Raw genomic sequence first — 27310 nt, forward strand, 5'->3', positions numbered from 1 at the left:
TCGTCTAGTTTAAGCCGAATAATATGAGTGCACATTGAAAGTCATTTGCTTGTAATTAACATACACTAATTTATTTTATTTATTATTATTATTATTATTGCTTATTCTGCTGTAACTATTTATTGTTAGCTGTAGGCGTTGTTAACTTTCTAGCTGTTAGCGTATCATTTGTTATAGCCTGTAAATAAACAAATTTGTGGCATATTTACGCAAGAACGTTGCCAAGTGCAATATCGAAATACACCCCCAATAAATATATATATATATATATAGAGGAAAATGTATATATATATGTGAATTCCAGCTGACAAATGTGTTTGCTCAGCTGTTGCGCCAAAGTTATATGTATATAAACAAAAATCGAGACAATTGTTTGTGCCACACGGCGTATACATAATCTGAGAGCCGTTCTAGTCTTTCAATCTGTGTGCAGGTGTGCGTGTGAAGAATTCGAAATGCGATGCGCCTTATGTTCGTTCAGATCAGCCCAAACATATGCTTCAAGTGCTCCATGTGTATATAGTTCATATAATAGAACATCGAGACGTTGCGTGCAATCGTGTCCAGTTTCAGCGCCTCCTGCATCGAATGCTGCTGGCAGCCGCCGAAGATGAGCAGCTTCTGCATCGCATCGTTGTAGATGATCTGTGTGTGTATGTTGAGTAGCTGCAATAAAGGACGAAGAAAGGCTAATCAACTGAAGGCAAGCAAAGGTGAGTTGCTGTGGGGCGTGCTCGACTAGCAGATACTCTAAGCCCAGCGCTAAGCTGGCAATGCTCAGTTTCTTCTTAGTTTGAGTTATGCCTAAAGGCCTTAATTATCGCTATTTTCCTGAAATCGATATTTATCGTTATTCTGAAAATAATCGTTCGGGTTATAAGCACCTAATGCATTGGAGATGCTTCCAATTCACTTCAATATACCCCTCATTGCACTTGTTACAGGGTATTTTGATAAAAATGCGTCTTTTTTTCAATTTCAGAAAGAACTTGGGAATAAGTTCAAAAAGTGAAATGTTTCCTTTATATTTTAAAAAACTTTATTATCGTTATTATCTAAAAAATCGATATTTATCGCAATTATGAAAATGGAAAAAAAATATCGAAAAAATACTGATAAGCTAGTTCCGAATTTTACATAGAAGTACATATAATTAAAATGTCAAGTCTCTAGCTCTTTTAATCTCCAAGATATAGTCGGACGAACGGAAGGACATGGGTAGATCTTCTCAGTTCGTAATTCGGGATAGCTGTACCTTATTGGATGTGCTTCAATATACCCCCTTGCACTGGCTACAGGGTATTCCACGTCATTTGCCCACTCACCTCCATAAAGAGCGTGGCCAGCGATAGATTGCAATCGCAGCTCATGCTATAGCGCAGGCGAAAAAAGTGCAGACCCTTGAGGACAAATATATCCGAAATATCTGGTATATTGTTGCCAATGCCGATCTTGACCAGCAGGCGCAGGACATTGCGATATTTGACCATGCGCTCATCCCGTATTAACTGCATGCGCGGCACATACGGACAGAAGCTGCGATGATCGTACTGCGGATAGACTTGGAGCAGGGCCAGCCAGTAGTAGACATTGTTGCAGTGCGCCCAGGCGGGGCCGGAGGGTACGAATGTGGGCAGCGGAAAGTCGGCGAACTTGAATTGGAGCGCCGGCAGAAAGACAAAGGATATGATGCTGGGCATGCCCGATTCGCGTTTCTCGCAGGCCAATATCTCATGGACAAAGCCCTGATCCCCGATCTCGTGCGTGCGATAGCTCAGCTTGTACTGCACCCCGCTGTCGCAGTAGATGCACTTCAGCTGGTTGATGGCATCGCGCAGATTGCCGCGCAGCAGCAGCTGAACGTTCTCCGGATTGACGTAGCCCTTGGTGATCATCGGGTGTGTGGTGGGCGCGTACAGGTTTATATAGCCGGGCTGTGTGGTATTGAAGATGGGCGTTACAGGGAATGGCATATAGAAGCGCAGATATTGCTCAAAGTCCAGAGGCACATCGATTTTGGAGCCTCTGTAGAAGGTGGCGGTGGATAGCAGGTGCTCCAGCACAAATTTGTAAATCCAGTCCTTTTTGCACATAACCTCACTTATCCGTTTGCAGATGAACTCCGCATCCCGCAGCCAGCCGTCATCGCATTCCTCTATCTCCATTAAATCGGAGACCCATTTGATGCCCTCTTGAAAGTGGGAATAGCCCTCCGGCAGAAACGTGGGCGAGCTTCTGCCACTGATGGAGTCATCGCCTTTCGCAATCTTCAGATCGCTCATATTATAGAAAGCTGTCTGCAGCCCGACGCGTTCACTTTGCACTAAACTTGATGATCGTAAATAGTAATTGCTGTGGCTTGCGCTTTGGTTAATATGATATTGCTGGTTATTTGTGCATGCGCATTGATTTAGCGCTCGACCAATGGGCAGCACTTGGGCCTATCGATACTGTGTATACATAGTCTTAATATGCTTAAGAGGTAAACAAATGCGCTGGCGAACCTATCAAATGTCAATGCCAGATAAACTCCAACTTAATCGATTTCATTTTGGCGCTCAGCTTACGCGTGTTTTACAACACTGCCGCTGCTGCCACTGCGTGTCAGCCTAACTTGCGATAGTATCGATGACAGCGGCGTATCGATAACACGCGCACAGCTGATTGGTTTATCACGCTTGCGGACCTGAAGGTGCTTTTTTGTTTTCTGATTAAGTTATTTACAAAGTTAGCACAAACATAAAAACACCAGGTGGAATTACGTGTCGCACAAATGTGTGAGCAGGGCGACAGCAAACAGTAAAACGCTTGTTGCAGGTAAGCCAAACGGACGCCCAAAAGACAGCGTCAGCGTGGTGCAAAAACCGAGGCAAATGGCAAAAGCGACGCCAACGCCAATGCCAAACCCGGCCAAACGCAAATTGGAATAACAAAAACAACAACATTAGACTGAGTCAGAGTCGTCAGGCCATTGTTTGATAATGATTGAATTAGGTATTATCACGACCTCGCTGCGACAGATGATTGCCAGGCGAAAGCGGCCGGCGTTGCCGCCGCTTCTCTTGTTGTTGTTGTTGTTGTTAATATCATGCGGACGTGGCGCAATATAGTGTAATCTTTTCTGGCGCCCTGATTATTCAGCACATTTGTTTGTTTGATTTGGCATGTAACAGGTAACACATCGCATTGTTGGCATGGACGACCTGGACAACACGACCGGCACGACGCCCGCGCCGCCCGCCGCAGATGCGACTGCGACTGGGTCACAGAGCGAAAACTCAGAGGATGAGGACTATTTGGATAATAGCATTGAGCTGCGCGGCTATTTGAGCAAATGGACCAATTACATATATGGCTGGCAGCCGCGCTATATTGTGCTCAAGGATGGCACGCTCTCCTACTACAAATCCGAATCGGAGTCGGACTTTGGTTGCCGTGGCGCCATCAGCCTGTCCAAGGCGACCATTAAGGTGCGTATTTAATATGTGTGTATATATATATATTTATATATTTGGGGTCAGACCCGCAAGTGCTTTTAATTGAACTTATCAAATGGGTAATGGGTGCGAGTGAGTGTGCGCATATCCCATGAACCCTCGTCGTCGTCGTCGTCGCCTGCGCCGCAATCAATGCAGCGCAATCAATTAACGTCGACTGTCGCCAGCAAATGGTGGTTGGCCCCACACACACACACACACACACACACACAGACACATACAAACCAAACTGAAGTCATCAATGTAAGTGAAAGAGGGCCTGCCCCGCCCGTGACACTTGTTTCGACATTTATGGCACTCGTTAATTTTTGTTTAGAAGGGGCTGCGTGCCTTCTCTATAGCCTATTGGCATTATCTATTTATACTGCAAACAATGATTCATTGTACGTTAACTCCCACCGCAGGCACACGAATCCGATGAGCTGCGTTTCGATGTGGTCGTCAACAATCTGAACAACTGGTGCCTGCGCGCCGAGACCAGCGAGGATCGCATGCATTGGGTGGAAGTGCTGCAGCTGTATAAGGAGGGCACGGGCAGCACGGACACCACATCGTTGCGTCGCCATGGCAGCACCATGTCGCTGCAGTCGAACACCATATCGCTGGCCAGCGGCGGCAGCTTAAAGAAAACCCAACGCAATTTGCGTGAAAAGGTTGGCGAACTGGAAACCTTTAAGGACATACTGTTCGTTCAGATTGAGACGCTGCAGCGTTATTTCGATGCCTGCTCCGAGCTGAATAAGGCCAATGCACAGCCGCTCGATTTGGGCGACGGCCTCAAGCCCATTGATTTCAAGGTGTGTGCAATAATTCCCAAGAATTTCTCTATATATATATATTTGTTGTTGCTGGCAGGGCGAGTCCATTACATTTCGTGCCACAACATCCGGAGTGCTTAGCACATTGCAGCATTGCCTGGAAATCATAGCAGAGAATGATGAGTCATGGAAACGCAAATTGGAGCGCGAAATTGATAAGCGACGTCGCGCCGAGGAGCAAAATAGGTAGATCTCTTGACCTTGACCCTCTCAGCTAAAATAATGTTACGAATTTTGTTTGTTTGCAGAAAGTTCAAGGAGGAAATTGAGAAGCTAAAACGTTTATCGTATCCCGGCCCAGATTTTGAGGTAAGTTGCACAACACAATCCCAATAGCACAGCGCGTGCTCAGGGTCAATTTGTATAAAAGAGCCCAAAGCAGATTGTAAATATAAACAATGGTGCGACGTCGAAACGCGTCGGCGTTCGACACTTGCAACACGCCCAGCCACACTCAAGAGCGGCCACCAGACCCCCCTCCGCGCAACCAGTTTCTGTACAAAAATAAAACTCTTGGGTATTTGTTGATTGTTGATTATATTACAATTTAAGCAAACGCACCAAGTGTTGCACATGCTGTACAATTATTATACCCTGTATGCGTGCAGAAAAGGGTGTATTGGTTTTGTGCAAGTGTCCGTTTGTCTGTCTGTTAGTGTAAAGGCGCCGAAACTATGAGAATTGGAGATTGTATTCTTCATTATCAGCTGAACGAGAATATCTTCCATTTGAAAGACAACTTTTCGAGGATAACTCGTAGATTATGAAGACTAGAGACAACAAACTTGGTAGTTAGGTTATCGTATAGTATATTCATATCAAAATGAAGACTCTTATTAAAAAACCACCTCCCTTCCTCGAGATATATGTATATATATTATATTTAAAGTGAAAGCCTTGCGCTTTTGGTATTTACACACATTTGGTCGCCTTTATTAAGCAGAGATTCTTTCATCAATATCAGACTATGAACAACGGAGTTATTACAGGGTATCTCCTAGTCGAGCACTGTCAACTACAGCAGTCAGTTGTTTACACATTTTGGTAAATTTATATGGCATGCGCTATAAGTATAAAGTCTATACTATATAGTGCATATTAAATGCGGAAACTATATTTAGATAATTATAATTGTAGTTGGGTTTATTTGTGCTTTGATTCCATGTCATGTCTGTGATTCTTATCCACATTAATTGACTGTTCCTTGTGTTTACATGCGCAGTTCTTTAATTGACTTTGGCTTTTAACTATTCATAGCTCTTTTTGTCATGGCTTAGCGCAATATTTGAATGGGAATTAAATAAGGCTATCTCAATTTTGTTTGTCTCTGGCATTTCCTATACATATGTCAACTTTAATGCTCCACTTGCTGGGCTTCTTTGCATTAGCTTCTTTATATTGATTGTCTCGCCAGTTCATTCACTTGCTGACAGCTCAAGCGCAAAATAACGAATCAATGGCGACATTTAGAGTCAACGCAAAGACAGTTTGAGGTTTCTTAAGTACTTTGAGCTCATATTGCAGTAGGTCATGTATGGCTTTGGCTAGAGCCTATAAACCTATGCCCTAACTTGAAGCGAGCACATTTGCTAGCTGCAAGCTTGTGAGCCATAAGTATTTATAGATAATTATATTGAATACTCTTTGAAGTGTTTATATGCAAACGCTTTATTTCTGATTGTTCCTATTATATATATAGATACATGATTTCAAGGCGAACCATAGAAAACTATTTATTTTCCTTTACTTAAAACAGACGAAAGTCAAGGAAATGAAATTAGTGTTAAATTCTTTAAAAATCTTCTTTAAATTCTAGTAGACTAGCTAAATACCCTACGTTCCTATCGGATGTTTAAAAAAATGGCTTCAAGGCGAATCATGTGAAAATATAGTTATTTTCCTGATCTGAAAACAGAAAAATAGTTTCATACGAAAGTCAAGGAAAAGGAATATATGCGAAATTCTTAAATAATCATTTTTAAATCCTAGTAGACTAGCTAAATACCCTACGCTCCTATCTGATATGTAAAGAAATAGCTTCAAGGCGAATCATGTGAAAATTGAATTATTTCAAACGAAAGTCAAGGAAATGGAAGTTTTTATTATTGTTAAATAATCAAAATTCAATCTTAGTACACTTGCTAAATACCCTACGTTGCCAGCTTGCAATACTTATCTAGCTGTATATATTTGATATACATTTTTGTTTGTTTAGAGCATAAAGAGTTCGCATTGCGTATTGTTAACAAAGGCAGCTGTTGTCGTTAGCCTGGCTTTAATGTGCAGCTTGGGCTTGGCCCAGCTTATGGCCCGTTGTTGTCGGCTTGGTTTGGTCAGTCGTTGGCCAGCGATCGGTTTGCGCACACATCAAATTCATAAACAAATTGACGCGAAAAAAAAAGCAAAAGCAAAACAAAAACAAAATAAACAAAAACCAAGTCCATTTGTAACCAAGCATAATTTGGCTAGTTGTGAAATTGTTGGGCCATATCATAAAACGCTTTACATTTAGCTGGCGCGTCACGTGCGCACCTGGCCAAAAAATAAACTTGATACAAGCAGAGCAGGAAAATCCCAAAAAAAAAAATAACAACAAAAATGCCTGCGTTGCGATTTCAATGGCGTTGCGGCTTCAAGCTTCAGCATGGGCAGAGAAATGCGGTAGGTGTGTGCGTGTGAGTATGTGTGGCAGAGAGAGAGAGAGCAAGGGAGAGACAGTGAGAGTGTGTATGTGTGTGTGAGTGGAGAGCGTGTGAGTGTGACCGAGCGAGAGCGAGCCTGTATTAATCCAGGCAAACTGCCCATACATTGATTTATGATTTAAGCGCGTGTAATCCCTTTGAAGCTTTAAGCTTTCACACTGTTGCGCGCTTAAGCTCTCCCTCTCTCTCTCTGCTACTCTCTCTCGCATTGTGATGCTGTTGGTTGTTTTTTTTTTTGTTGCCCGCACACAGCAACAGTTTGTTTTGCGCTCTTGCGCCTGACGGAAGGACTGCGCTTGGACTGCGTGTCGCTTGCGGCTGACCTCTGCACCCCGCGCACCCTCCCTCGCTCCCTCGCCTGCCTTTTCCTGCTAGCGTTAAAGTTTTGTTTGCAATTTGCTGGTGTCTGCCTTTAGGCGTTCCACGGACGCCAAGTCGAGCCTGGTAAGCTACGTTAACCCGGGCAGTGCGTGGCTCTTAGACAAGTGGATGCCACGACATGACTTCATCGGCCCAAAAACTTGGCCCACATTTGGTCCTAGGTGTTTGTATGAGTGTTGAGCGCGTGGCGTGTTTTCTTTCGTGACACGAACGCGTGCTCGTGTTGGGGAATTTAAATTTCGTGCGTGTTTGTGTGTTGAGCGTGTCAGAAAAATTGCGGATAAAGACAAATAAAAATAATTTAATTAGAAAAAATATTACTTGTATTAAAAATGAAAATAAGTTTTAAGTTTTATTAAAGCATTTACATTATATTAGTTGTAAGTGTTCTAAAATATCTCTAGTCTGTTTCCCAATTGTGACTCGTGTTTGCATCGTGTTCCGTAGCATAAAATCGACACGCGCCCATCTCTAAATTGTTTCCACATTTGCGTGCTTGCCAATTGTGCCTCGTGTTCGGTTCGTGTCTGGTTGTTTATAAAATGCGTCACGCGATCATCTCTAGCTAAGATTCACTCGTTATTTCGCTGCAGCTGCTCGTCCAGGCTGTTCCGCATTAATTAAATTTAGCAAAAAAAAAATATTCCTAGTTTTTGAATGGACATCCACGCGCGCTGGCCATAGAATCGTTGCTAGCACTGGCTCCAGACGGCATCGCTTTAATATTCATGGCACAATGGCGTGTCTTGGGCGTATGATATGGATATCTATTATGCTCGGGCAATTACGCATGCCGGCACTGTCTACAGTTGGGATTTGTCTTTGGCATTTAATTTATACGCGGCACGTTTCGCATTTCTTTCGGTGCTGGGCATTAAAATCAATTAGACCGAACCCTAATCAACTTGAGTTAGTTCAACTAATGCTGGCGTATTTTCTGAATAGGAGGGTCCACATTCCACATTGCCCGAGGATGAGTTCTTTGATGCGGTTGAGACGGGCCTGGAGAAAATCGAGGAGGACATGCAGATGCGCTTCAAACTGAGACTACAATCGCAAATCTCACAGACGCTGGTCAATGTGCCGCACGAGGCCGTTGCCGAGGGCGAGGAGGCGCGCGAAGAGTTTGGCACCGGCGCCGAGGCCAAAAGTCACGCCCTCTGGCCGGAGGTGAGCCGGAAATTGTCCATCAAAAATGTTCACTAATTGGATTTATGTCCCATACACAGATTGATCGCGTTTGCAAGGAGCAGCTGCATTATGCGCGCGAGGGCGTCGGCCAGGATGGCAATGGCTGGCAAATCTTTGCCGACGAGGGTGAAATCAAAATGTACAAACGCGAGGTGGAGCTGAATGGCATGGTCATGGATCCGCTGAAGGCCTATCACTCAGTCAAGGGCGTGACAGCGCGTGAAATGTGCCATTATTTCTTTATGCCCGAGTTCCGCAACGATTGGGAGAGTGAGTCCAGCTATTATATTCCCCAGCTAAAGCTCTAACATGTCGCACTTGCAGCCACGCTGGAGGATTGCACAATATTGGAGAAAATCTCAGCGGACACCTTGCTCTTTCTGCAAACCCACAAACGCATTTGGCCAGCCAGCCAGCGGGATGCACAATTCTGGTCGCATATGCGCAAAATCAACGATGGCCTCGAGCCGGGCACACGGGACATGTGGGTCGTGTGCAATAACTCAACGGAATATGCCAAACAGGAGGTGCGTCTGCGCTGCAGCTTCTATTAAACATAAAACAATTTATCTTAATCTTGAATCTATCACAGTCCAAGAATGGCAAATGCGTGCGCATCTTTCTGACGGTCATACTCGCCTGCCAAACACATCTGCCCGACGATTATGTCAAGGGCCAGCCGCTGAGCCGTGATGATCTAACCTGCAAAGTAACCTACTGCTCTGTGGGTGCGTATATATTCCAATCCGACAATTACCTGACCAACTTCAACGTTGACTGCATTCTTCAAAGAGATCAAACACAGGAATGGGGCTTGACAAAAAACTAATAGAAAGATTCTAAGAACTGACTGACTGATTGTTGATCTAAGCTCAGACCAAACGATAGAAGCAGATTCCTTAGGAAATTTCCACTCACAAACGTGGAAAATTGGCGAATAAGTTGGCATGAGACTCCTTGGCTTAATATCTGATCGGGTTCTAACTAATTTTCAAGGGTCTTTGCACAAATTTAGACGTGTTTTGTTTTGTGTTTCTCAGTGCGTGTTAAATGTGTGCTGTGTTTAGTGTTCCTCCGATTGTTATCAAACTAATTGAAAATATTGGAAAATATGTGGATTACAACTGCTTATTTGTCAGTGTAAAATGCCATTTGAAAGGTGACTTTCCACTTGAGGAGAACTTGAGCAGCTGCGAGGAAATTGGACAAACTTGAACTGGACAAAGCGGACGAATACACTGTTGCATTTTTATTGATAACGATTTTGTACTTTTAGTCAATCCCGGCGGCTGGGCACCCGCCAGCGCCTTACGGGCTGTTTATAAGCGTGAATATCCAAAGTTTCTGAAACGCTTCACCGGCTATGTGATAGACCAGTGCAAGGATAAGCCGATAATGTTCTGATATTTGCCATAAGCAACAAAGCAATCAAAATCAATCAAAACAAAAACAAAAAAACAAAAAATTGCAAGCAAATGAAAACAAAAAAAAAAGAAAAAAACAAAGAAAATGTTATTCGTATTATGTTTCTAATTAGCTTAACGTTTAAGTCTTAAGATGCCGTTGAACTTACAAAGTGGCTAAACTCTTAAATCTTTTGCCCTTTTTTTATACACACACCTAAACGTAGTGTAAGCGCATATTGAACCGCAACCCCGTCATGCCCTGCGCTCACTATTAACTTGTAAATGTGCTTTAGCTAGTTTTGTTCATTCTGTAAACCAATCGCCGTTTAGTCCTAAGTTATTGGTAAGCGAAAAAACAAAAACACAAACAATCATTGTATAGCGCTCAGCTGTTTGGAATTTGTATTTGGATTTGTATTTGTTGTTGATCTGCAACAATATTATTATTAACTATGAAATGCTTTAAATGCAACAATTGCAAGGAATTTTAAATATTTGTTTGTATTGTTGTAGCTTATGGCGGCATATTATATTTTATAAGCTCAGCTCCAATTTCGATATGCCTGAATCTATATGCCTTTTGTTTTTATTTTCAATCAAACAAACAACCAACACTATGTCGAATGTAAATAAATGCGATCTTTTGTTATTCTCGAGATTTGTGCACTGCAGCAAAGTAAAAGCTCAAGTGTTTTTTACTACCCCAATATGGGCTAGCTTAAGTATTACTCGGTTTATTGAAATCCGATCCGAAAAAGATAAGATTGTTTGGATTCGTAGAACTCCTTAGAAGAGATTGCAATCAAAAGTTTAACCCTACGATTTTTCAACAACTTTAAATGTCCATAACTCGGGTAAATAATGTCCGATAATGGCGAGATATGGCATTTTGGACTCGTGAAACTCCGTAGAATAGATTGCAATCAAAAGTTGTTGAATTCAGGAAAAAACCCATTTTAAGAAAAATTGTGATGTTACCCCTTGCCAATTTTGTGAAATCTCGAAAAATTTTAGATTTCGATTTTTTGATGTCAATCGATTGTCTGCATCTGCGCGAGTAACTCCAGGTATTCCGATCGAAATCGGATGTTATTTAGCCGAGATATTCGAATTTTAAGATTTTTCAAAAACTTCAAATGCCCATAACTCGGGTAATTTATGTCCGATAATGGCGAGATATGTCATTTCAGACTCGTGAAACTCCGTAGAATAGATTGCAATCAAAAGTTTTTGAATTCAGAAAAAATCCCATTTTAAGAAAAATTGTGATGTTACCCCTTGCCAATTTTGTGAAATCTCGAAAAATTTTAGATTTCGATTTTTTGATGTCAATCGATTCTCTTCATCTGCGCGAGTAACTCCAGGTATTCCGATCGAAATCGGATGTTATTTAGCCGAGATATTCGAATTAGAAGATTTTTCAAAAACTTGAAATGCCCATAACTCGGTTATTTGAAGTTCGAATAGTATTAGAAGTAAAAGTTCAAGTGTTTTTGTCTTTATCATATCATGTCATGTATTTAGACCACAATTATAGAATTGTACATTAACTGTGCTTGATTTTTGTTTTTTTTATAATAGGTATTTTCCATATGTTTGTTGAATTTTACAATTTTCTCAGGCATTTTTCTTGTTTGCTCTTTTCAAATTTGTACAACCAAGTATTGTTGATACATTTATTTAGTTGTTCTCAGAAATTTTAAATGCCTAAATCTGTGTTTCTTCTCCTTCTTCTTCTTCTTATGGTGCAGTCTGAAATGTTGCATTGCCTAGAAAGTAACTCCAACAGAGATTGTTCGGTAGTTAATAATGCTTGATGGAACAAGCTCTCTGTGACTGAGTTTTATATATCTAATTATTTATGATTATTATTTTGTTGTGGTTTTTTTTTTAAATGGTATTACGTTATGTATTGTTTGTTGTGGATCATATTGTCATGTAAATTGTTTGGTTTGTCGCTTTTGGCTATTGTAAAATATATATAATCAGATGCATGCGCTTGTCTATATAGTACAGCAGCAATGTCTGTGTGTGTGTGTATGTGTGTTCTATAATTTGGCAAACAAGAATCGGCGCTATATATAGACTTATACAGTTTATTGTTTAGCTTGAGCTGCTGCTAGAGTTCGGTTTACTTTTTTGTTTATGAAAATGCATGCTGGCTTACGACTTTGGCTTTCTAAAGATTCCACTAATTGTATAATTAAATGTTATATGCTTAGCTATTTACAACAGTTTCATAAACTATTAGATGCATGTTAAATTAATTTCTATTCTCTTTCTTTTTTAAATAACTAGCTAACATTTGTAAATAATATTTGTTGTTTACATGCGAACTTATGCAAAAGTTTGGGTTTGCAAAATGAAAGAACAAACAATTCAACGTAATGTTCTATAATTTACTACAAATATGTATATATATATATGTGTGTGTGTGTGTGTGTGTGTGTGTGTGTGTGTGTTTTAGCACAAAGGCCTTGCTTAGTTTTCGTTTGTGTATTATTGTTTATTCCAACTATTTTAATGCTCTGCATTTGACTGGCAGCTTGAAGAGTTTCTTTGCTCAGCGAATACTCTAACTTGTGTAGTTCCTTTGGCTATGCAGGACATTTTAAATGCGGCCTGCCGCAGTTTTCGCTTAAGCTTAAACCGTTTAACATAAGTTTATAAGTTTTATCGTTTCATTTATTCTCTCTGTCCAACTAAGCATAATCAGTGTGTAAATAAGTCTTATTGTTTAGATACGTTTTTTTTTGTTGCTCAAACTTTTCGTTTTCTTTTTTTTTCTGGGTCAAATTAATTACGTTTGTTTGTTTTTTGTTGTCTGCAAAAAAACGCTCGAAAATTTGTTGTAAATTTCCGTTTTGTTGTAAATAGTTGTCAAACTTTTCAAACGGCGCACACACATCTTTTTTTTTGTTTTTATATCAATTTAGTATTTGTTTACTTTCAATATTTTAAATAGTAAGTAGCTCGTGCTTAATTTTAACAATATATTGCTAGAGAAATGCCATTTAGTTAGAAGTCGGAAGTCTGCCTTATTATGCTATATAAGGATTTGCCATATGCTGATTAATTAGATTGCATTTTACAACAAATTTGTTTGCCTCACGATTTTACAACAAATTTTACAATTATCGAATCAACTCTTCTTTTTTTTCTTGTCTTTAACACGTTTTTGCTTAGTTTTTCTTTGGGACTTTTTTTACTTTTAAAATGTATTTAGCTGTAATATTCGTAGTATATATATATATATATGCTTTAGACATTGATCTGGAATGCCTCCCGCTGCAGTTTCTGATTGGCACGCATACGTGGCGATGTCTGGGTCTTGGCTGTCTTGTCGTTGGCATCCGAGAAGCGCGCCGGTGGATTAATGTGGTCCTGATAGTTTGGTGGATAATTGGATATGCTAAACGTACAGGGTTCTAATTATGCATATAGCGACAATTACTATTGTTAGCATTTCGTTCCGACGATCCTTACCTAAACGTTGTCTCCTCATTGTGGCTCGAATAGCCGCTGGAGCTGCGCACATGCCGCTTGCCGCCGGTGCCCGGCTTGCCCGACTTGCGTGCCGCAAATGGTGGTTTCGATTTGCGTGTCATGCTGGTGGGCGTCGTTTCCGATGACGAGGAGGTCTCATCTTGTGTGTCTGCCGGAGAGTAGATAACAATGTATATTTTTTTTGTTTGCTTGTGCCACGCTGCGTATGCGTAATATTGTTTCTTGCTGCTTACCGCGTTGTGCGCGATATTTGGCCGAGTTAAGAGCGCGCGCGGACACATCATTGTCGGACTCGGAGCCGAGTGTGTCATATTCTGTAATTGGTATGTGAAGCGTTAGGATTTTCCTAACTTCGGAATCTGTTGAACCTGGATTGTCCGATTCTAAAAAGTTTAATACGATGCGATGGTTTTTTTTCGGATGAAGTTTTGAATGTGAATGTTAGTATCGAAGTTGAAGAAAAAATATATATGTAAATCAAGCATATATAAATCATGAACAGGCGCATTGATATGCGGCATGATGTGTGGCAAAATAATGAGCAATAATTTTGCTTAAAGCTACAATTAATTCTCAAATGGACTGGATAAGTTTGTATATAGCATACCTTGGCTCTCGGAGTGCGGATCGCGTAGGCGGCCCACTTTTCGGCGCACCTTCGTATACTCCGGCTCCTTGGACTGAGAGGTAGAGAGAGGGAGAGTCATATTCAGCTTCAGCTTTTAGTATATTACTAGGCTCTACTCACATGATAGCTCTCTGGCTTGACATCGTGATAGACAAAGGAGCCGCGCACCGAGTGATAGGGACCGCTGTATACGTTGCCGCTGTAGGAGCTCTCGCTGTAGGTTTGCTTGTTCAGCTGGAATGTGGCATAGGGGCAAATATCCTCGATATACTCATTGCCCTCGGCCTTGCCAAAGCTGCCCGAATCGTTGGAATTGGAGCCACGCGGCGCCGAGTTGGTGGGATTACAGCGCACAGCCAAATATTGTTGATCGCGATTCTGTTTGTTCTGCAAATTGGCCAAGGAGGGCGACTCTGACATCGACGAGCTGGCCAAACGCGCCTGATTACTGAGCTCTGTGGGCAAGAGAACTGTTCATTAAAACACACCTATGATAAAATTCGGGCCAGGCCCTTCACTTACTCCGCTTGCGCAGAAACAGGGCGGCGGCAACCAGCGCCAGCAGCATCAGCAGCGAGATGCAAATGGGCAGCAACAGCTTGAAATTCGCATAGAAGGGCAGATCGCTCAGATGGGAAACGGGCGTCGAGTGATCACTATTATAGAGCACTGCAGTTGAGAGAAGAATCAAACATGATCTTAGACAGATTTAAAGAGTCTGCGACAAGAAGGTGAACATATTCTTGGACAACATTAAAGTGGAGTCAAGCCTAGTCCGTCCTGTCGATGAAATGTGCCTCTTATTTAAATTTATTTATCGATAAATGCCGTCATTTTCCCGAAAGTGATAAATATCGATAAGCAGACCGTTTTTTAACAATTCGGAGATTATAAATTTGCTATTAGGATTCCCGCATATCATATGCGAATTAAGCTAATTTTGAATTGACTTTAAATGAGTTCGTGGCCACGCTATCGATAAATATCGATTTGCAGTAGTCCGTTTGTTATAAGAGCTACGTACACCAAAATAGGCATATATTCTTTCATTTTAACTTTAAATGATCGATAACTACATTTGACACGAAAATAGGTATATAGAGTCTAATTTACTATACGGATGTCAATGTTACTTCAAATGATCGATAACTTCCTGATAACATATCGATTTGCAGCTTTGTTTTTTGGGGTTCTTTCTGCAGTTATAAGAGCTACAGACGCAAAGCCGGGAGATCGCTTATCAAATGCACACGACTTTAATTGTAATTTATCGATAAGGACTCCCGCTTTTACTAAAACCGATAAAAATCGAAATTCAGCCAGATAGAATTCTGATTTTGAATAGATACACATGTTGCAATGCAATCTTTAAGTACCTTCAAAACGATCGGACAATAGGCACCGAAGTTATTTGAAAATAATAATTACAAAATTTGGGGAAGAGACGGGGGGACGGCTAACTCCTAGCCTTATTAAATCTTGGACTTACCGCCCTGCGGGGACAGCGTGGTAAAGTTGTAGACGGCCGTGGTGGAGCCGGCGTTGTTGTGGGCGGTGACCTTGAGCTGATATTTGGTGCCCGGCACCAGATCGCTGACCGTGTAAATGCGTTCGGTGGGCGGAATATGATTGGAGACGACATTCCAAGTGGAACGGCCATACACGCGAGACTCGATCATGAAGTAGAGTATGCCGCAGCCGCCATCGCCCCAGGAGTCGAGCCAGCAGGTGACGCTCGTCGAGTTGTTCGTTATCATCTGCGAGTGCTTGGGCTGGACGGGAGAATTGCCCTTGGTGTAGGAGTTGACAATGTCGCAGGGCAGCCCGGTGCCGATCTTGTTGTAGGCGGTTATGTAGAGCTGATAGCGTGTGCCGCACCACAAATTGCTGAGCAGATGCGAATTGGTCTTGGCATCCACCTGCAGCTCCTCCCAGTCGCCGTTGTCGCGCTTGTAGTTGATGACATAGCCCAGAATGGGACTGCCGCCATGGCTATTGTCCAGCCACTCCAGATGCAGGCTGTCCGTGTAGCTGCTGACCACTGTCAGATTGGGCGCCTCGGGCGGCACTTTGACCACAATATTGTAGACGATCTCATCCTTGCCCCAGGTATTCTCCACGCTGCACGTATAGTTGCCCGCATCGCTGGCCTGGCATTCGCGCAGATAGAGCGTGCCGTTCTTGGCGATTGTTTTGCGGGCGCTCGTCTCCATGTTGTGCCCATCCTGGCGCCAGATGGTCACAGGCGCCGGAGCACCTACCTTACGACACGGCAGCTCCAGATGCTCCTTCCAGGGCGTCACGATGCGCTGACTGAAGGAGACAATGCGTGCGGGCACCTTGTTGTTCGGCGGCACCGTCACCACCTGCGTCTTCTCGCCCTCGCCCATCTTGGTGGATGCAGTCAGCCAGAACTGATAGGTGGCCGACTCCTGGGTGCGCACCGTCTCGTGCATTTCCACATAGGGTCCCAGCAGGCGCTTGTGTGTGCCCTCCTCGCGGCCACCCTCCAGCATGGACATGTAGAACGTATAGCCAGTCTGCAAGATGATGATGATGCGATAATTGGCACAGAGTTTGCAATTCGACTACTTACGATGTCGCCGTTGGGCAGATCGGGCGGCAGCCAGGATATTATGATTTTGGTGCTCGACGCGGGTATCGCCTTGATTGCCTGCGGCGCCGAGGGCACTACAGGAAAAAAAAAGGGTGTGCGGGTCAGAAAACATATAAATAAAAGCAATTGCAATGGCAAAGCGAAGCGCACAAATCAAGAAAATAAGAGAGAAAATATATACATAAAAAATGCGCTGCATGAAATTGCAAAACGAGGCGACGACGTTGACGACCCAGCGAGAAAGGATTGAGGGAGCATTGGCTGGCATTGGATTGCCTCGTCCTGCCACGCCTCGTTCTGGTGGGTTCATTGAACCGCCGCCCACTTACCATCCTCATGGGTGCGGCAATAAAATGGTTTGGTTTTCATGCCATCGCCCACTTTGGTGTAAGCCAATACCCAAACCGTGTAGTTTGTATATTTGCGCAGATTCTCAATGGTGACGTATTGATTTGTTGACTTGACAACCTCCGGCTCCGTTTCTGTGCGGGAACAACAAGAACAACAATTAGCGCTGATTGGAAATATGAAGATGCTGCAAACGAGCGGCTAATTAAATGGAAAATCTCACAGAAAATGGGTTATTAGTACGTCAGGAGAGAGGGGGAGGAGGGGAGGGGGGGGGGGGGGGCGAGGAGCAGAATCTATTCGAACTGAAACTGGAGCAGCAGTTATTCAAATTTTAAAACTCTGAAGGGATCATAGCATTATTATTTGATTGGAATTTTGGATAAATCTCAAAATTAAACTTTATAATTTTAACAATTGCGTTTCTTTCGACAAAATTTGGCAAAATCTTAAAAGGATATACGAGGGGTTCACGCTGAAGACATACGTCTGATTGGAAGCGGTTGTTCAAGAAGATATAATTTATATATAATGCTGATTTTGGCGACTTTTCTTTATAATTGAATTTCTTTTAGATTGAAATTTCAATTGAAATTTTCCTCAAAGTCTCTGGGAATTTTTTAATTATTTTTAATCTATAAGAAGTCAAGTTTAGCTTTCCGAAATTACAAGAATTTAATGAAATTTGGGAATTTAAAAATGTTGTACTTCGCCAATTTATTAATTTTTCACGTTCTATTAATCAGTTCTTTGTTTAAATTTTATATATATTATCAAGTTATTTATATTATCAAGTTTTTAGGCAAAAATTTCCATTTTATTTGAAAATCGCGCCCGTTGTGCTGAAAATATTGCAAGCCATAAATATTTTCGTACACAAAATGCGGGCTAAATTCGAACTCAACCCAAAGTTGGCATCTATCAAATATGATTAGATAAATGCGTGCTTTGTCAAGTCTTTGCCAAGTCTCACTTAAATTTTTATTATTTTTAGAAAATGATTAAATGATTTTCTTTTTTAAATAAGGTATAGTTGAGGTGAGAGTTTGGCAGCGGATTGGGTTTATCGTAACAGATAAAATGGAGTTTAGGGTTTGAACCAGCTCGCTTTAAAAGTCAGCGCGCCGCTTTGGACTTTACTCAAAAACTTTCAGCTTGAAATTTAAATTGAAATACTTATTTGCCAAATTAGCAAATAAAATGCTGTTCAGGGTTTGAACCAGCTTGGCCATGCTTGGCTTACACAACTTTCAGATTTTAACAGCAAAATTGTTGAACAAATTTTGAAAAATGTTTAAATATTATTTAATTAGCTGTTTTACTGCCCAATTACAGATTGAAATTCCAATTGAATTTTGCGGGTTAATGGGCTAATGGCATTGCATAATTGCTCTGGAATGCCCAATCCCAATGCCGCTCAAGTAATTTGCGAGCCAAACAATTCGCTGTCCAGGGACAGACGCACACACAGACAGACTGTGGAGAGGGGGTAGAGGGGGACTTACCGTAAAGCTCATCGACCGATATGTAAAACACTTTGTAGCCCTTGATTTTGCCATTTTGTCCGTCAATATCCGGCGGTGACCAGGTGATATAAATCGATGTGGAGCCAAGCACATCGCATTGCGGCGACTCTGGCGGCGACGAGGGCACTGCGAGAGACAGAAAGAGAGGGGAAGAGAGAAGTGAGATGGGAGCGAGAGCTGGGCAAGGGCACTCGCATTGAGAGTTTACTAAACGTTTTGCCCGGCTTCGGCGAGCAGACGGCGCCAGAGCTGGAGTTGGGCTCAGTTTTTGTGCACGGGCAATTAACAAATCCAATCAATGTGTGCCGGCAGACAGGGAGTTTACCATGTTTGTGGCCATGTGGATGGGGGGGAAAGGCTGTGTCTATATAGTTCCACTTACCATCCTCCATTGTTTGGACAGCAATTTCCTTGCTGGGCGGTCCGCTGCCCTGGCTGGTGTAGGCCTGGACAATCACATGGTATTGGGTGAACTTGTTGAGATTCGTGAGCACCGTCTCGCCACCGAAATGGGAGCGCACCTCGACCGTCTTGAAGCTAAAGCCCTGCGTGGGATTCACCTCCTTGTCCTCGGGCGTCAATGACATCTGATAGCCCACATAGTAGCCCAGCAAAATGCCATTCCAATGGTCACGTTCCGGTGCATCCCATGTGACAGATATTTCCGTTGAGCTCTTGGCCTCGGCGCGCACCTGCAACGGCGGACCGGAGGGCACCTCCTCCAGCGTGGTTACCTGCACCACCTCCGAGTACTCGGAGGCGCCCAGCTTATTCTCCGCCGACATGCGTATGTGATAGGCCTTCGCCGGACGCAGCTGCTGTATGTTGACCACAGTCTGAGCTCCGCCTATGTCAATGTGCTCCGCATTCTGCCAGATGTCTGCAGGTGGAGAATAATGTCTGTTGAGTGGAACAGCCACGCCCAGTTGTGTGTTGTGTTGGACTCACCTGAGATTTGCTTGTAGTAGATGTGATACTGCTCGATGGGACTGTTGCCAGCAAAGGGCTGGCTCCAGGTTAGCTGCAGGCTGCGCGACTGCTGCGAATTGATGCGCAGATTCTTCGGCTGCTCCGGCACCTCCTGCACGATTAGTTGTATGGACATCTCGTCCTGTGAAGCAGCAGCATATGCCAGATTTAGTTAGTTAGTTAAATACACGGCAGCTGCTGCTGACGCTCTATTTAAGTGTCTGGACAAGTCTGAAGCTGGAGACAGCGCCAGTTACAGCCGGCTCGTGCAAATGGCCATAAATTAGGGCCAACAACTGTTGCCAGCAACTGGCCAGTCATGAGTCGACATTTTTGGGCCATGGAGCAACAACAGTCTGGCCAAAAAGTATGCGCCCAGCATTTGCTCCAAAGCGCACAGAATATAGGTGTGTATTTGAATATGTGTGTGTGCGTGTGTGTGGGATGTGGTATGTGTGTGCTGTATGTGTGTGCTGTATGTGTGTGGACTATGTGTGTGGTGTGTATGGTATGTGGTGTGTGTGTAGTGTGTGTTGTGCTTAGACTCTAAGGCTGGCTTTTAAACAGGATCGTTCAGTTTTTTAGTCACAGCAAAATTTAGCTTTCAAAACTTTAAAAGCTTTTCTTGAGCTTTAAGTGAGTTTGACTTTAAATAAAAAATTCGAATTATGTTTAGCTAAAAGCTTAAAGCTTAACTTTGCTATCGATTAGCGGAGCATACGAGGAAACCTGCCGGATCGGATCAATATATCATATAGCTGCCATAGGAATGATCGCTAAGAAATGCTTTTTTATATACACTTTAGTACAGGGTATTTTATTATAAAAGGAGTTATAGAAGTAGTTATCTCCGATCCCATAAAGTATATAAGTTCTAGAGTAGCATCATAAATTCATGTTCGTTCATCCCTCCGTCGGCTTATCCGTCCGTCCATTCGTCCGTCTGTCCGTCTATTCGATTCTATTCTAGTCTCTCAGCTTTAAGGCTATATTCTTGAAACTTTGCATAGGTCCCTCTTTCTGTTGCTGGCAGTACATATGCCGGATCGGACTACTATATTATATATCTACCATAGAAACAATCGCTGGAAAACTTTTCAAAAATATCTTGACCTTATTCGGCATTTAATAATCTCCTTATGCTCCTTCTTTATATTGATTTCTTGAATGAAAAAACTTAAATGTTCTTCAAGATATCCGGACTATACGAAGTACTTATAAGCCTTACCATGTGCCTTACCTTTAAGCCAAATCCTATCAACAATGAACTACTATAATTTTCATCATAAAGGATGATATTATACCCTGACATCATATAGGATTACTTTATACTATGACATCATGCCATTATTAATATGAAAAACTGTTCTCTTTTCTAGATTTCCCAAGCAAAGGAAAGCTTCACAATTATTTACAAATATCTGCAAAGCCGTAAGTCCTATGTCTGTAAGGGTATTTACTATTCGGCTTGCCGAATTTAGCCAGCCCTTCTTTCTAGTTAAGAGCTGCATAAAAACCCACCAAATATAATCAAATATTCGAAATGTAACTTAAGGAACCACAAAACTTCTGATTGCTTTTTGTGCTCCGGTTGTGGTTAAGTTGTGAGTGTTAGTGTTAGTGTGTGTGTGTGTGTGTGTTGTGTGTGTGGCACAAAAGTGTCAGCATGCACTTACCTGCCCAAATGCATTGTTGGCATGACAGATATAAATGCCTGTATCCTGGCGATATGTGTGCGAAATGCCCAATTCGGAGACCATGCCGTCGTCGAGCACTTGATCTCTTATTGTGTAGCTGTGTGTGTGACAGTGTGTGTGTGGCAGTGTGTGTGTGTGTGTGATTTATATGCAAGTAAATGCATTTAAGAGATACAAGATACACATACGTCGACATGCAAAGGTTGGCGTTGGCGAGATACGGATACGTGCACGTTTACGTTTACGGACACAGATGCAGATGCAGATACACAGATGCAGATGCAGATACACAGATACGGATACACAGATACGGATTCGTGTTTGCGCAACGTGAGCGACGCAATGCAATTTTATAACAATGTTTTTCACGTTGCAGCAGTTGTTGTTATTGTTGTTGTTTGTGTGTGTGTGTGTTGACAAAGACGAAGACGAACGAGGCCAACACGCACACGCACACAGACGCATAGGCATACATCAGACATGTATGTGTGTGTGTGTGTGTGTGTGTGTGTGGGAATAAATAAATAAAACGCGTGTTTGGTTTTTGGGCAGCAGTTCCATGACGACGACGTGGGGCAGTGGGCGTGGCAGGAGAAAGCCGGAAATACAAAATGCATTAAAATACTTTATAGTGGAAAATACTTATGCAACTAAAATGGGAACAGCTTTTAGGTCTGTTCCGAAACAAAAATGCAAATGCTAAAACCTTGATTACACTGTTTTTTTTTTTTTTGGGCATAACTGAATGGAATTGAATGCCAGTCGAGAGGCCCAGTCGAGCCATATTGGCAGCTGGCAAATTGAATTTGCGAACGGGTCTAAGAATCAGAGCTCTCGGCTCTCAGCTCTCTTACTCCGCCCACTTGGCTATTTGCACAGCTCTTTTAATTAAAAGCAATTTGCAGCTTGCAATTCGACTTGTGAATTGATTTTCAAAACGTTCAAAACACTCCGGCGCACTTGAATGGGGTCAGTGTAATAAACAAATGACTTGATGTGTAGAAAGAACACAATTAATCGCATTGAAATTGTTCGTAAAAGTCAAATAATTAATTATTTTCATTAATTAATAAAAAGTGTTAAGCTTGCAATCGACTTGCGAATTGATTTGCAAACACTCCGAGCCACTTGTATAGGGTCAGTGAAATAAACAATGTATTCGAAGTAAATAAAGGATATAAAAAGAATTTTATAAATATTTTTCTTATGACTAAATTAACAAATTTTAGTTCAGAGCCCCACAAAAGTCATGCCTGTACCTATTCAAGTGACGCGCGGTGTTAAATCCCACAGACTGGCTTTTGAGTGTGACAGAGAGCGGGATTCGGGTGGGGGATTTGTAGGTGCTATCGTAAACGAGACTTACCGTGAATCGAGCGACTCGTCAAGATACTGTTGCGTTGCCTGGATTTTCCATTTGAAGTCAATTGGATTGTCGCCCTGCACATTGCACTGCACATGCACCTGTTTGCCCTTGGCCACGGAGATTTGTTTCGTTTTAGTTGGAAAATGGGCGGGCACTGCAAGGGTAGGGGGGCGAAGTTGTCATAAATAACCGTATGCGAAAGATATTCCATACGCACCGTTGACTTTGAGGAAAATCACCTTGCTGACGCCGGAGCCAATGTTGTTCTTGGCCTCGCAGAGAAAGTGTCCCTGCGACTCCTTGCTGATCTTCTTGAAGTAGATGGTGCCATTCGGAAAGAGCTGTACGCTCGGCTCGTACAGGAAATCCTTGTACTCCCCGGGCGTTGGCCCGATGGCCTTCTTCCAGGTTATAGTCGGCTTCGGATAGCCGGCGGACTGACAGTGCACGAGCACATCTGTGCCAGACTGTGCGCTTGAATCCTTTGGCTCGAGTATCCATTTGGGCGGCACATTCACTGTCAGCGGCACCGTAAATCTCTCCGTGCCAGCCACATTGCTGGCTATGCACGTATAGTTGCCCGAATGATCCGAGGCAATGTGCTCGATGACCAGACTGGCCGAGTACTCGTCCAGGCGGCGAAACACCTCATTGCTGCAGTCGGATTTTGGGTGTATGTGTGTGAGTGTGTTAAGTGAAAACTGTTTTGGCATTTGCTACACTCAGCGAAAAAAGCTGCTAAAAATTCAATTATGCTCGGGTACTTTTTTTTTAGAATATTCCTAAATTGAGTATAGAATATCTGGGCTTCAAAATAAACCCAAAAACCTGGGTTTGTGTCGTTGAATAAGGAAAGCTATACGAATTGAGCCCAAGGCGAGGTATTGTGTCAAACTTTTCTCTCTTGGACTTGCATTCCAAGCTTTTGATAAGGACTTCTTATGCCTGAATTCAAATACTCTACATTAAAGGTATATTAATATTATACATTCGAGTAGACAATAAAAGCAGTAGAAATTTTCAACATGTTCAGATTTGAGCATACTTGACTCTTTTTCTCTGAGTGTAGCCATTGATATGTGTCTGTCTGTGTGTGTGTTTGTGTGTGTTTGGGTGCTTACCCTGTGCCTATAAGCGGCTTGCCATTGCGCTCCCATCGAAAGCTGACCGGCAAATCGCCCTCGAGTATCTGGCAGGATATGGCCGCCCGCATGCCCTCGCGCAGCATATTCGTCATGGCCTGAATGGGCATGATTTTTGGCGGCACTGCAAGTGGCAAGTGTGGACAGAGCATAAACAGACATTCAACATATCATTAGGCAACCAAAAGCAAAATACATGAAAAGAGAAACTCATAACAATTGCCAAGTTGGCTTAAGCACAAGCACAAATGCCATACTGATTATCAAGGCGTGTAGGCGTGTGGGCGTGTGCATCAATGGGGCCTAGCAACAGCTGCCGCACTGATAACAGCAGCTGCGCGGCAGAGACACAAGAGTCAATGACTTCATTGTGGCACGCCACCACCGAGAACGTGCCCCACGCTCAACTGTGTTCTGTGTGCATGTGCATTAAAAAGTGCTGGCAGGCTGCAAATAGTTGCTGCGGCTGTCGCTGCATAGTTTTGTTGCCAGTCTAATTGGAATAGTTTCATTGTAGTTGTTGTTGTTCTTGTTGTTGCAGCAACTTTCTAATTTGAATATTGGCAAAGCAACAAACATGGTCTCTCTATCTCTCTCTCTCCGAAGACAGCATCGCATATTACGCATACGCCTCGTACGCCACGCGGGAAAACTTACCCAACACTTGGATCTCGACGTTCCGCCTGGATGTCTGCTTTTGCTTGTTTTGGGCCATGCACGTGTACGTGCCCGCATCCTCGAGTCGCTGCAGCTGCTCAATAATTAAGGTGCCATTGTTATAGGCTCGCTGTCGTCGATTTATGGGCAGGGTTTGGCCATCTTTTTTTCGTGCAAGCCATGAAAATAATATGAAAAGAAGAAAAGCCGAAACTTCCGGCAATTAATTTCACTCACATAAAACAAACTTGCGCAATTTATGACTGGCTATTTATAATCTTTTATTTATTTGTTTTGCGCGCAAACGTTCAAAAAATATTGTATATAGCAAACAAAAAGCTGAAATATGAGTGGAGTAGGGGTATTCCATTGTTTTTTTTGTTTTTTTTTTTCCGGCTGAAACTCTTTTTCTTTCGAATATCTGTGTGGAATTGCATTCAAGATGTGCTGCTCCTTACACAGAAAGTAATTGTAGCAAATCCACTTCGCGAGGTGAAATCGGGCGGTTGAATCTGTTATGGGTGAATTCTAATATTCCCGTGGACGGGAAATGGGTGGAAAGTAAAACTTGTAGAGAAATTATGTCTGTTTGGACCTCAGTTTAGTCAAAATGAAAACTTTGAGCTCTGGAAAGGGTATTTGCTAGCCCGGGAAAAAATACTACAATTTTATGTCGCTTTAAAAAAATGCAGAACGCGCTGCATTCATTTCCGTAGTTTTAATAATAATATTCATTGATATGCGCAATAACAAACATGAGAGTTTTAATACCAAACGTTGGCCGAAAGGCAAACGCAAACAAAGATGAAAACGAGCCGAAGCGGCATTAAAGTATTGGATTTAATGGACTTAATAATACGAGCAGCAGCGCGACGGTACACAAAAAGTAAAAATGGAAACAAAGTAAAATAAATAAATTGCTTACCGCGCTCCCAGTGTATTTTATCGATGGGATAACCAGCCACAGGACATTTAACAATCAAATCAGAGCCAGAGATTCCCGTTATTTTTGGCATTTCCCGTATGTAAGGCAGTCCATAGATGTTCACTTTGGCGCTATGCGAGACCCTGCGGCGATATAAAAAACATACACAACTCATAACTAACATTTATGGGGCGGCTGGCAAAGGCGGGGCTGGGCAGCAGAGAGAAAAAACTGCATGCCGATGGGTGTGGGAGTGTGTGTGTGTGTGTGTGTGGGAGTGTGTGGGAGTGTGTGGGGGGACAACATTTGTACACAGTTGCCGCAGCTAAAAAGCCTGACTCGGCAAATTGTTTGAATTTTATGTCGCTTTTGCCTGCAAACAATGCGGTTTCATTGTTCTTATGCCCCATACTAACCTATAGTAAGAGTACAAAGCATATGTTGACTATTGCATGCATTTGGTACTCATATCACATGGGTATGTCACGTTCCCATATTTGAAAGTCGAAGAAACAAGACTCAGGGCTGCAGTCGGATTTGAACCGGCGATTTTGACCAAACCCATTCGAACTTGAGTTACAATTCTGAGCTTGAACCTAGACAGAGTTATATTTTGTCCAAAATTGAATTACTATTTAAAAATATCATAAACCTCTTTTTTGTACTCGATCTGACTGAAAGTTGCACTCATTTCAACAGATTTTCGTATGAACTCGCACTTTTCGGATAATCCACTATCCTGGGTGAAAAATGCGTTGTGTTCTCTTTTGCCAAACGCAGACCAAGCTTACGGTCCGCTGCGCTGCATATTTAAGAAAAAAAAAACGTATTTTCAAATATCGCCCTACTATGTGATTCTCATGAATTTAAGTAAGACACGCCAGCCTTGACAATAAAAGTTGTAATTTCAGTAATCGAAGCGTTTACCTCCTAGCCTCGAAAAAAAAACTATTCCACCAATTTTTAATTATTATGCAGCAATGTGTACAGGGCATCCGTGAGTCGTGCAAAATGTTTAGCTGCATTTGATTTCTCTATGTATTTTTTCTAGGCTATGCCACAATTAAATTTATGATTTACCATGGAAATATTTTTAAGCCCCTATCAGAGAGCACAGGTTTTTATATTAAACTGTATGTGTGTGTATGAGGCTGTATATGTGCATATGTGCCTGTGTGTGTGTGTGTGTGTTTTATTTATGGAACTACAGCGACTCACTTGCCAATCGCGTTCTGCGCCGTGCAGGAGTACTCGCCGCCATCCTCCTCCTTGACATTTGAGATATTCACATGGCTGATGACATCGTCGTGTATGGTAACATATTGACCCACTAAAAAGCGAGAACTGTCTGGTATCTATATGGGGTAGAAGAAGCACAAGAACATATATCAAATATAGTCCAAAAAAAAAAAAACTGTATATTTGGCAATTAGACGAGAAAGGAAATTCTTCGTTTCAGCGAGTGAGAAAATTCTGAAGAAAAGCAGCAGAAAAACTATAAAAAATTCATGTAAATCGAATTGATTGAAATTGCATCAAATTTACACTAGGCTTAGGAGTGTGAGAGGGCGGAGGGGGGCAAGGCAAGCGCTTGCTCTCTTGCTGTGGATGGAAAAAGAAAATGGAAATTTATGCAAATAAACGAAACAAATCCTTGAAAATGCGCCATGCACCATGCCAAGAACTACAGAGCACAGTACAGCAAAAAAAAAAAAAAAAAGAATGCTTGAAAAGAAAGTAAAATAAAAAGAAAAATCAAGTGCAGGAAAAGCAAAGCAAAAGCCATGGGGTGTGCGAGCTGGTGGGCGAAATTTTAGGTTGGAACTATGCTGGCAAAAGAAGAAGAAAAAAATAGCTGTTCACGCTTTTCGTGAACATTTGTGCATATTCTTGGGTGTGCGTGTGTGTGTGGCACAGGCAACTCCATCATCAT

General features: G+C 42.3%; 3 protein-coding genes across 4 annotated transcripts in view; 1 reads left to right on the forward strand and 2 right to left on the reverse strand.

Moving 5' to 3' along the window:
• Positions 1-105: 105 nt before the first annotated feature.
• Positions 106-2481, reverse strand: LOC115762647. The gene is made up of 2 exons (XM_030704952.1): positions 1326-2481; positions 106-666 (listed from the first exon to the last, which is right to left on the reverse strand). Exons 1-2 carry the CDS (start codon positions 2280-2282, stop codon positions 478-480), a joined length of 1146 nt encoding a protein of 381 aa, XP_030560812.1. The 5' UTR covers positions 2283-2481; the 3' UTR covers positions 106-477.
• Positions 2482-2687: 206 nt separating this feature from the next.
• Positions 2688-10470, forward strand: LOC115762645 (collagen type IV alpha-3-binding protein). Its single transcript, XM_030704951.1, has 10 exons — positions 2688-2817; positions 3174-3470; positions 3902-4294; positions 4353-4501; positions 4564-4624; positions 8344-8568; positions 8628-8859; positions 8914-9116; positions 9182-9317; positions 9866-10470. Exons 2-10 carry the CDS (start codon positions 3195-3197, stop codon positions 9991-9993), a joined length of 1803 nt encoding a protein of 600 aa, XP_030560811.1. The 5' UTR covers positions 2688-2817; positions 3174-3194; the 3' UTR covers positions 9994-10470.
• Positions 10471-13180: 2710 nt separating this feature from the next.
• Positions 13181-27310, reverse strand: part of LOC115762727 (Down syndrome cell adhesion molecule-like protein Dscam2) — a 44925-nt gene continuing 30795 nt past the window's right edge. The window contains exons 13-31 of one of the 2 annotated variants that reach the window (XM_030705061.1): positions 26596-26732; positions 25378-25520; positions 24453-24614; positions 23775-23919; positions 22871-23307; positions 22654-22807; positions 21267-21384; positions 19570-19732; positions 19004-19501; positions 18601-18747; positions 17077-17229; positions 16727-16821; positions 15620-16670; positions 14653-14799; positions 14251-14585; positions 14110-14182; positions 13736-13885; positions 13482-13650; positions 13181-13407 (exon numbers count right to left, since the gene is read on the reverse strand). In XM_030705061.1, the coding sequence (XP_030560921.1) occupies positions 13257-13407; positions 13482-13650; positions 13736-13885; positions 14110-14182; positions 14251-14585; positions 14653-14799; positions 15620-16670; positions 16727-16821; positions 17077-17229; positions 18601-18747; positions 19004-19501; positions 19570-19732; positions 21267-21384; positions 22654-22807; positions 22871-23307; positions 23775-23919; positions 24453-24614; positions 25378-25520; positions 26596-26732 (4428 nt within the window). In that variant the 3' untranslated portion in view covers positions 13181-13256. Of the gene's footprint in view, positions 13408-13481; positions 13651-13735; positions 13886-14109; positions 14183-14250; positions 14586-14652; positions 14800-15619; positions 16671-16726; positions 16822-17076; positions 17230-18600; positions 18748-19003; positions 19502-19569; positions 19733-21266; positions 21385-22653; positions 22808-22870; positions 23308-23774; positions 23920-24452; positions 24615-25377; positions 25521-26595; positions 26733-27310 lie in introns of those variants that run through there. The other variant, XM_030705059.1, reaches the window with a different exon arrangement.

The sequence above is a fragment of the Drosophila novamexicana genome, unplaced genomic scaffold (assembly GCF_003285875.2).
Source record: "Drosophila novamexicana strain 15010-1031.04,08,12 unplaced genomic scaffold, DnovRS2.1 tig00000644-arrow-pilon, whole genome shotgun sequence".
NCBI classification, from domain to species: domain Eukaryota; kingdom Metazoa; phylum Arthropoda; class Insecta; order Diptera; family Drosophilidae; genus Drosophila; species Drosophila novamexicana.